The sequence below is a fragment of the Helianthus annuus genome, chromosome 11 (assembly GCF_002127325.2).
Source record: "Helianthus annuus cultivar XRQ/B chromosome 11, HanXRQr2.0-SUNRISE, whole genome shotgun sequence".
Taxonomy (NCBI): domain Eukaryota; kingdom Viridiplantae; phylum Streptophyta; class Magnoliopsida; order Asterales; family Asteraceae; genus Helianthus; species Helianthus annuus.
Genome location: NC_035443.2, coordinates 6,697,524 through 6,708,901, shown reverse-complemented (window position 1 = coordinate 6,708,901; position 11,378 = coordinate 6,697,524). Strand labels below are relative to the sequence as shown.

The 11,378-nt window shown below is 35.0% G+C and overlaps 1 protein-coding gene across 1 annotated transcript; it reads left to right on the top strand.

The window, feature by feature from the left end:
* The first annotated feature begins 5,066 nt into the window (after positions 1–5,066).
* LOC110887647 lies at positions 5,067–7,379 on the top strand. Its single transcript, XM_022135225.1, has 3 exons — positions 5,067–5,185; positions 5,303–5,523; positions 5,728–7,379. The coding sequence occupies exons 1-3, from the start codon at positions 5,067–5,069 to the stop codon at positions 7,377–7,379; spliced, it is 1,992 nt and encodes a 663-aa protein (XP_021990917.1).
* The last annotated feature ends 3,999 nt before the right edge of the window (positions 7,380–11,378 follow it).

Below are 11,378 nucleotides of genomic sequence, written 5' to 3'. Positions count from 1 at the left end.
ACAGTTGTCCATACAATGCAATTGGCAACATACATCATCACAATATCACATAGCAGGTGGTTAAGTCCCCTAGTAACAGCTTCATATACCCTAACATGGCTTACATCGCTCACACTTACACAAATAGTATGCGTCTAACAATGGCATGGCATATCAATTAATTGTGTCATGAAACTCCATTATTAGAGTATATTTACATACTAGGTTCCACACATACAAGGTTACACATATCAAATTCCATTTAGTCATGTAGCATCTCATAACAGTCATCCAAACAATGTGAGACTCGATAATACCTCAGGCCCAATATAATTAGTCCGCCCAAACAGTGACTTTCTGGGCTGCTCACGTCTGAGCCCAGTCCAGCCCAATCGTGATCCGCCTTTAAACCTGGCCCAGCTTCAGTCCATTTGATTTCTGACCCACTTACAAATGCACACAAGATGTTTGTGTGGGTCACAAGTCCCTACAGGCCCAACTTAGCATACATTTAAGGAGCTGGCCGGCCCAATCCAGTTTCATTTAGGTTTTATATTGCTAGAGTTGTTTGATTAACACATAATGCCGCAAAACAATATTCCAAATATTACTAGTTCATATGATTTATATTCACCACACATTATGATCTGACATGTAACCTTATCACCCCTAACAGTAACTTATCTAGTTGAATTAAAGCAAGCATTACTTAACATATCCTTCCTTTATAACCCAGTAATCATCTAGCTAGTATTAAATGTACTTCGGATACAACATATATGACAAACCATCCAGGAACGTACTTTCAGTTCCACAAAAAAAAAAGAAAAAAAAACTCAGAATATCTTTTGAACAAAACAGTGGACCAACCAGTGGTAATGTTGAGCAGGTTATAACATGTGACTGAAGTCTAAAGAGTTTCATTTATATTCATACTAACAATCTATGTAAATCAAATTCTTGTCAGTTAGGTTTTGATATTATGTTACTATATAAACTACATCATGACTAATTTACTAGGGTGCATACTAAAGCTGAAATCTCAACTACAACCCCCTGGCTATAAACAATCGCCACATATTAACTGTAGGTTTGATTTCATTCTTTGACTATATGACGTACATCTATCATGCAATTGTACGGCCAATATACACATAGGGTTTTCTCATTTTTAATAACAAGCCAAGTCGAGTTCCTCAATTCTACCGATTTCTGTTTCATTCACGCCAAACAAGAGACGTAACAACTGGCACCAATAATTCAACAAGGACAACAACATCACGTAGTGCATGAATACATACAAAGTAACGAGAGTGAAACACTAACCAGAAAAACGAACTACGGAGATCAGTTATCACAAAAGAAGCGGGTTGCGACTAGTCTGGCTCTCCTCCTTGTTACCGTCGTCTTCAAGAGGTGGTTAGGGTTTGAGGTTTTTAAAGTACGTAATATGCAAACATAGGGATTATATGTGCGCGTACTGCCTAATAATCCAAATTGGGCTCGGATTGATATGGGCTTACGAGACCGGGCTAACTGGATTGCGAAGGTTACATGTGTAAAGTCCATGAGGAGTAGGTTCATGCAACTCGGGACGGATTCACATATGGGCCGAGATAATGTAAGGAACTAAGGTGTGAGTTAAACGAGTTTGTGCGGCCCGAAGGTATTAAGTAACTTGCGGCCCAAATTAGGTTAGTTCTCTAATCGCCAAATAAAAGTGTTTTAACGGTTTCTCATAGTTAATCAGTTAAGCTATAGTTAATCAGTCAAGCACATGTAGCCATACGTAATCACGTTTTTCATTTAGCAAATATATTACATACACGAGTGCTTAATAATCTTTATCATCGCAAGGAACGTAAAAGAGGAATGACAAGAAAACAGGATCACGTGACTAGAAGACGCTGACCTCAAAAGCTTGGGTTGTCAAAGGAATGATCAAAATCATGTTTAGTAAGCCCGCCGTAGTCCACGGATAACAAACCGAAGCCCACGATACATAAATCAACTTAAATAACCAGATTTCAGCTTTCGAGACTTGGGGAGGCCGTCGCCGACGGCCCTAGGGGCGTCGGCGACGGGCCTTGCAATTACCCGTAGCCAGAAACACCCGTAGACAGGAAATTAAGGCGTCTGGCAAAACTGGTGTTTCCAGGGGGCGTCGGCGACGGCCCCTAGGGCGTCGGCGACGGCCTCCAGAAACATCAGTTTCCTGCTGTGTTGTTTTATCGTTCGTACGCACTAAAACGCACATAACTTTTGAACCGTTTACCCGTTTAACCTCCCGTTTCTTCCTACATGCTTGTAAATTCACATTCTATCATGTGAGCTTAAAATCCCACATCCGGATTAAGGAAATTCTTATCTTACACCCTATCGGCTTATTATCATTTTCTAATTATTTGACCCGTTATGGGTAGTTGCGCATTAAATGGTTTATGACATACCAAACCATACTCTTCGCTTTCACACATGACCAAAACATTACTCTAATCGATTCGCTTGTTTCCAATAGACATTTTTAAGGTCGTTTGCCCGATATACCTATCAAGGGCGTTATTGTCAATTTCGCTCTATCCTTAACAACAAAGGAATTTCTTACATAAGTAACCAATCCTACTACTTAGCTACAATTCTTAATCACACATACCTTACTCGGAGCAAAACTAAGATCCGTTTAATACTTCATCGACATCATACAATTCATTCCTATTTGACCTCAATTATCATATATAATTAAGTTGCATATAACTTTACATAACAACTAAGAAGTGATTACGGAATCACTTACCTTATGCGCCCGTGCTCGTACCCGATCTCTTGCCTCCTCTTGACCCGTTAACACCCCGTGCTTGAGACGTGATTCCTATGCTTCCCTTTCATCGAAATCATGCTCTTATTAGCATACTCATTTGTACATGTTAACGGTCATGTCATTAGTCATTTCTAACAAACGCAACTCATATAGCCATACCCATATCCGTATGCACTCATGTAATTCATCATGTCATCGCATTAAACACACATAAGTCTAACACGTACCGTATAACTTACTCTAATCTTACAATTATGACAACGCGTCTAACCATTCTTCTTATACCCAGTTGACTTTTAGAAGTCAACGGTTCATTTAATTTAACATTTGACTTATCATTATATACCCGTAACATCATAATCGACTATACGGACGACATTATATACATTTTATCATACGATTGGTGTGCGTACCACCTTTTAAGCATAACGTACAACTAATTCATGCACAATCTTCTAAGTTCATATATAGTTCATCAAATCCTTCTACTAATCAACATGTAGTATTTAAAATTAAACATCAAACATATTATCATCACATTTTATTCAATTCATCTAACAACAATTCATCATTTCTTATCAAATTTCTTTAAACATTCCCATATATAAACGATTTCAAACATCAATAATATGAACGTATTATCACTTTCATCACATCGTCAAAACCCACTTCATAACTATTTTTCTAATCACTTACAAGTGATCTAATCTTAAGTTCTTCATAATTTCTTCATGCTTTTGATGTGTGTACTACCTCCTAAGCATAGTGTACAACTAGTTCATGCATATCCTTCAAATCTCATACATAATTCATCAATTTCTTCCTTCTAACCAACATGAATCATACATGCATAAACATCAAACATACTACCATCACATTTCTTTCAATTCCTCTAACAAGAATCCATCATACAAATCAAAATACATCAACATTCAACAAGAAATAGACATGGATGATGACTCAAATCATCATTCTCACCATAACTAATGGGTTTCACCCTTAAACATCAAATTAACCTAATTTATGCATAATCCATGTTCCAAATGATGATTCTAACACATACTCATGCTCAATTTCATACAATTTCATGATTTACATCATAACCCGATTCATGCATATTCAGCAAACTAGCTTTTAAGGCATACCTTGCGATCCCCTTGTGAAGGTGATCATTAATCTATGCTCGGTTATGAATTTGAGCTTCGTTTGACTCCTCAATTTGATGATTATGTTAGAACTAGGGTTTGGTTCAAGGGGAGTTCCCCTGATCGATCTAAAACACACACGATGTGTGTGTTGTGTGTGTGTTTGTTTTGTTTTTAAAAATAACTTTCCCCTTTTTTCAACTTTGGTCCCTCATGTTAATTACTTACTCATAATATTGGCAAAACTCTTGTCTTTTCATACCTTTAACCACACACTTAACTAGGTTAAATAGCCTAGTCATTTATTTCATGTTAAATCATATGGGACATACGATAGTTATAACCATTCGGGTTTTGGGGTGTTACACTTTTATTCATGGTCTTCTGGAATTTATTCTGGCAAAACAATATATTTCATTGTTTCCAATTACTGGATTCCACCTGGTGAAAGGAACATAGTTGATTTCGATGTTATCTCTGAATCTTTCAGTTTACTTCGTTTTCCGGAGCGTATTGAAGTCAATCCTTGCCAAGTACATTTTCTAACAATTTCGAACAAGCTCCATGTCATTGTCGTTCAATATGCTGGTGAACTAATTGCAGATTTGGTCAAATATGAACATGATGACTGGATCAAGGTCTTTTCTTTCAATAAGGCTCGCATAGTTCAACATTTGGAGCCGCAGCAAAGGACAAATGTAATTCAAGACAACAAGTGGTTGATAACCAGTATTTGTGGAGATACTGTTGAAGTTCTACTTTGCAATGATTCTTTTAACTACATCCAACATGTTGACAGCTACAACGGACCGAAAGGCGCATTATTTTTGGAGACAATCGTTTCGCCTTTCGATTAGAAATTATGAATTACTTTGATACTATTTCATCTTTTGTTTCTCGGACTATCTAATTTGTTTCAAGTATCTGAAATTTTATCCTTTCGTTACTTTAATAATAAAAGTATTTTGTACTATGTTTCATCTTTTCTTATATCCAATTAATGTGTGCAGTAAATTACATATTTTAACATTCATTGTGGTGACTGCATTCTTTATTACCAAATACCATCATTGATTAAGATCCATCCATGTTTCTTTCCTGGATGGAACGTAACAAAGACCCGAATGACACAGTGGCCCGTACACTTACATATGTTCAGTTTCCAAGTTGGTATGTATGGAAGCTTGATAAACGTTGTTGGGAACCTAGACAAAGACATAAGTCAATTGGGAGAATTCACGCTGTAAGTCCGTCTCTTGGGGAAGCCTATTTTTTAAGAATTCTTCTTAACAAAGTGAAAGGACCAAAATCTTTTGATGATATTAAAACCAGTTGATGGTAAGGTATATGATACATTTAGAGATGCATGTTATGCACTCGGTCTTTTGGACGATGACACAGAATACATTGAGGCAATCAAGGAAGCAAATGAAACAGGATCCCCTTCGTATCTTCGTAATTTATTTGCTACTTTGCTGTTAACAAATACGTTATCCAGACCAGAGGTTGTATGGGAAAGCACATGGAGATACATGACAGACGACTTTATCTACAGACTTAGAAAATATCATCGAGTTCCAGGTAATTCTTTTACACAAAATGTTGTTCTTCTCCCCTTTTTTTTTTGTTTTTGGTTGTGATACAAAAAAAAAAAAAAAAAAAAAAAAAAAAAAAAAACTATTTCGCTTTAAAGAAAACATGGTTTTGTGTTTCATTTATGATATATTGTTTGGTTCATTAAATATTTTTTGATTACATAATATATTTTTTTTTCATTTTTTACAGCTTTATCAATTCCAGATGAGCAGCTTAAAAACTACGTTTTTAGTGAAGTTGAAAAATTCTTAGCTAGAAACAACTCATCACTCAAAAGATTTGAGACAATGCCGTACCCAGATAATGCGTCTATGTCTGATTCAGACAATCGTTTGATTAACGAGGAGCGTATCTACGACAAAACCAATCTTGAAATTGAATTTAATAATCAACTTAATTTGCTAACTGATGAGCAACGGTCAGTTTTCCAACAAATAATCAACGCAATTGAGGGTAACAAAGGTGGGGTTTTTTTTGTGTACGACTATGGTGGGACCGGGAAGACCTTCTTATGGAAGACATTATCTGCGGCAATCAGATCAAAAGGTCAAATTGTATTAAACGTTGCTTCCAGTGGGATCGCGTCGTTGTTATTGTCTGGTGGCAGGACCGCGCATTCCAGGTTTCGTATTCCATTGAATCTTACAGAGGATTCAGTTTGTAATATAAAACCTGATGGAGATGTAGCTAGACTACTTCACGAAACAAACTTGATTATATGGGATGAAGCGCCTATGGTCCATAAGCATGCATTCGAAGCGTTGGATAGAACAATGAACGACATTTTCAATATCGACACTTCCAACAGATCAAATATCCGCTTTGGAGGAAAGGTTATTGTTTTAGGAGGCGATTTTAGACAGATCCTTCCTGTTGTTCCAAATGGTGGAAGACAAGAGATTGTCAATGCCTCATTAAGTTCGTCTTATCTGTGGGATACATGTAAGTTGCTGAGACTAACAAAAAACATGAGGTTAACAGTTGGAAGTTCAGCATCGGACGCTGAAGAAATAAAACAATTTGCAAAATGGCTTTTGGATATAGGTGAGGGAAATGTTGGTGGTCCAAATGATGGAGAAGCATCAATTGAAATACCAAGGGATCTTCTGATCACTGATACATTGGACCCCATTTCAACTTTAATTGATTTTGTGTATCCTTCAATTCTTGAAAACTTTAACAATCAAAATTATTTCAGTGAGAGGGCTATACTTGCACCTAAGAACGAGGTTGTGCATGAAATTAATGATCGGTTGTTGTCACTATTCCCAGGTGAAGAACGAGAATATCTTAGTTCAGACAGTCTTTGTCAGTCTGAAAATCCAAACGCTACACAACAAAAACTATACTCTCCCGATGTGCTTAACGGTCTTAAAGTATCCGGCTTACCTAATCATAGGCTAGCACTAAAAGTAGGCGTGCCGGTGATGCTCTTACGTAACATTGACCAACAAAATGGTCTTTGCAATGGTACACGACTACAGGTCAAAAAAAAGTATAACCGTGTAATAGAAGCCGAGATAATATCCGGAGGGAACATAGGCACTCGCACTTATATACCAAGGATTAGTTTGATACCTTCTGATAAAAAAATTCCTTTTGAGTTTCAAAGGAGACAATTTCCGTTGGCTGTTTGTTTCGCAATGACTATTAAGGGACAATCACTGTCTAGAGTTGGTCTGTATCTGAAACAGCCAGTTTTCACCCATGGTCAGCTGTATGTTGCTTTATCGAGAGTTAAAACCAGACAAGGAGTTAAACTTCTGATTTTGGACAATGACGGCAAACCTACTAATAAAACGACAAATGTAGTTTACAAAGAAGTATTTCGTGACTTGTGATCTCCATGTACTCATTCATCGTTCGATCATTCATTCCATGTAACTGTTCTCTAAAATGATCCATAACATTTTTTTGAAGTCATTTAATGTTTATTTTTTGTTGTTTTTTAATCAATTTTGTTAACGTAATACAAAACATGTATACTCATACACACACTTAAATATTAACCTAAAATTCTACATAAATAAACAGTACGTTCACTTATAATTCGCTATCCATTATCTTCCATAAACACAATATTACACAAATTTGCATCATCATTTATCTCGAGATATTACATTATTTGTCTCATTGTAGTTTACTAATTTATTATTACTTGAACGGTTATTTAATTCAAACGATTACTTCAATAAATTAAACTTATTCATTTGTTTTTTAGTCCACCCGCGAACCTCACGGGTTCTTAAACTAGTACACTATATAAGAATTCAAGAATAAGTGAACGAATAGACTAATTAAGGTTCTAAGAATTCACTTTTATGTGAAGTTGTGAACCATTCACACATGCTAGAGTATATTCACCGGTGAATAGATCATAATGTGTTTTAGAATCAAATATATTGTATTCCCTAGTGAACACGCTAGATAAGAAACTTATAATCAATTTATTCGCTAATAAATACACATATATTAATTCTAGTGTTTGAGAATTAATATATTACTAGTTATAAGCCCGCGTGCGTTGCGGCGCGAGCACATCGCAAATATCGAATGGATTAGTCTAAACGTTATGTGATGTGTTAACCATACAAACACGTATTCGATTGAACTCTTATAACTTATATAAGCATTGCGATTGGATCAAAACATAAAGTAAACCGAATTAATATCGTATATCATAATGTGTTATATACAATTTGACTCCACTCGTTTCTAAACAAAATTTACGAAAACATACATAAAAATAAGCATAAAAACGTATTATATTTGACCTGACTCGTTTCCCAAAAATGTTTACGTCGAAACGTAAACCAACTCGAATTAATATAGACACATATATAAAAATATGCACGTAAAAATAGTTTTAAACGAAAACGTATTATATTTGACCTGACTTGTTTCCAAAAAAATATTTACGTCAAAACGTAGACAAACTCAAATTTATTTATATTGATACGCACATAAAAGTATGCACGTAAAAGAATTTTATTTAAAGTAAAAGAATGATAGAAATAAATAAAAGAACTTAATAAACAAAACAAAAGTTAGTGATGAATGAAGAGACTAAAATGCAAAGCCAATCATCTGACCTTTTATACGACTCCCTTTTATAAAATTTAGTTAATAACCTCTTTTGTATATGTATTTACCTATACGTATATATCTTTTTTATTTATATTTTCTATGACTTAATAATTAACAAATGTTATTTTATAGATTTTCCCTTCTCCAAATGTTTGTTCAAAGACACTCTCCCTTGCCCCAAGTATACTGTGATTCACAAACTCCCCTCCGCTGCCAATGCAACCGTCATCGGCAACTCAAGAGCATTGATATTGGCCACCCGTCACCGCCACGACAACATTTCCGTCCATGTCACCATGAAGATCTGCACCTCCTCAGTCCACATCAACACTCGCCGGAGATCTGCCAGATCCAGATCTAGCAGTGCTGATGGGAGGTCAGTTGCAATTGCCAACCAAGACCAAAAAAATAATAGATCGGTGTCTACATGTGTCGTTTGACATAGAGCTGAGAGAGGACACAAAGGACTTGTACCCTATGCTTGAGCACTTGTACACCGTCGACGAACCGTCATCGCTACCCATTGTCACTGCAACCTATGAGTTTCGAGTCCATATCCAACGTATCCATCCAGATCTAAACCGTAGGAGGCAGCGTAGAAATCGATTTTGTAACCGGCAAATAGTATGTCGACTGAGGTAAGATCCAACAAATAGTAGGTTGACCTTGTGGGATCTGGCTGGAAAGAGAGAAGTAACGGTGCACAGAGCACTTTCCAACTATAGGTCGCCGGAGACAGAAACTGACCTAGGATGAGTTTGTGAGCTATAAGTTTTCTGGCTATGTTTTGGTTGACGCATGGACCACCGATGTAGTGTAACCGGAGTGTGATAGAGATAAAAAATGAGTAAACTGCTAAAATCATCCCTATGGTTTGACTCAAATTGCTAGATCAGTCCAAAATAAACTTTTTTTGCTAAAACAGTCCCTGAGCCTAGTTTCTGTTGCTATTTCAGTCCAATAAATTAACACCGTTAGAACCTTCGTTAATGATGGGTAAAACTGCTAAATTCGTCCCTGAGGTTTGATTCAAGTTGCTAGATCAGTCCAAAATCAAGTTTTTTGAATTTGTTAATTATAAACTAATTTAGGTATATAATTTTTCTAGACTTGCATTAATTTTTTGAATTTGTTAATTATAAACTTATTTAGATTATAAACTTATTTAGGTATATAATTTTTCTAGACTTGCATTAATTTTTTGAATTTGTTAATTATAAACTTATTTAGATTATAAACTTATTTAGGTATATAAATCATTAATATCACAAGAGGAAAAATCCTTTTGTTAGTTATTTTGAAAAATTATTTGTTAGTTATTTTGATTATTATTATTATTATTATTATTATTATTATTATTATTATTATTATTATTATTATTATTATTATTATTATTATCATTAAATGTTTACTAATTATATACTTAAGTATTTAAATAAGATAATACTTAATTTAATTTAAATAAAATTAGTTTTAAAAATATAAATGTAGCTTTTTTGAAGAGCGTAATTTAACCGGCCCAGCCTTAAATACTGATTTTATTTTGATGATGTTGTTGTTGTTGTTACCATGTAAATATTTAGTATTTATTTAAGGATTTAAATAAGACAACAGTTAATTTAAACAATATTTAGTTATGAAAAATACAAACATTATATGTAAATTTAAATATTAAGAAATTAACATAATTTTTATTTGTTTTTATTTAAATCGTAATATTTAATGTTTAATATTTATCAATTATAGAGTTAAATGCTTGGTTGGTCCTTGTGGTTTGCAAAAATTTCATACTTGGTCCTACTGGTTTATTAATTACACGCATGGTCCCAAAAGTTGTCAAAAATAAACTCGGTTGGTCCCCTAACTTAACCTCTGTTAAATTTTTTAGTTATCTATGTGTGAAATGACTATATTACCCTTAGAACCTTATTTATTAAGAAAATAAAAAATATTTAATTAAAACAATAAAACTTTGTGGATCCCACCCCACCCCCTTCTCCTTTTCCAAACCACCTCCACCATCTCATCCCCTCCACCACCATCCATCTGCTACCACCTAACATCCAACCACACTACCCGTCGGAAAAACGACCACACTACCCAATCGACCGCCTTGTATACAAAAGTATCGGGTCCACACCCACTATTTCTCATCTCGGAGAACAACCACCATCCATTCAGGTTTGACCCTTCTTCCCCATCACTGATATTAGTTTCGAATAGACCCCGTTGTTCAGAAATTAACAACCAGAAGAAAAAGAGGTTTCAGAACTTAAAAGTAAAAAAACATTATTCAGAAATTAACGGAGGATTGAAAACCTAAAAAATCAAGAACATTATTCATAAATTAACTAACATATGATTCAAAACCTAAAAAAAATCAAGAACCCATGGCATTATAGCCTAGTGGTATCTTGGTGGTGGGATAAGGCTTATGACCATTAGGTCATGGGTTCGATTCCCACAAAGGGGGTTTTTCCCAGATTTATTGGGTTTCCTCCTGAATTGGTGTATAGGCATTATTGCCTAGTGGAGATGGATATGATCGGGTGGTTCTGCTGGTGGCACGATGATACTCTAGTGGTGCGTCAGTGATCCAAATTTGTCGTTCAAAAACAAAAAAAAATCAAGAACAATATTCAGAAATTAACAAACAAAAGTAAAAGAGAGGATTCAAAACCTAAAAAAATCAAGAAAACAGAAAAATTAAAACTAAAAAATCAAGAACATTATTCATAAATTAACAAACAGAG

Bases quoted from the DNA above. Each gene is read 5' to 3' on its own strand.
- LOC110887647 (XM_022135225.1), top strand. From the start codon at position 5,067: ATGACACAGTGGCCCGTACACTTACATATGTTCAGTTTCCAAGTTGGT. The intron at 5,186-5,302 runs GTAAGTCCGTCT...TGATACATTTAG, and splicing joins CAATTGGGAGAATTCACGCT to AGATGCATGTTATGCACTCG. The intron at 5,524-5,727 runs GTAATTCTTTTA...CATTTTTTACAG, and splicing joins AAAATATCATCGAGTTCCAG to CTTTATCAATTCCAGATGAG.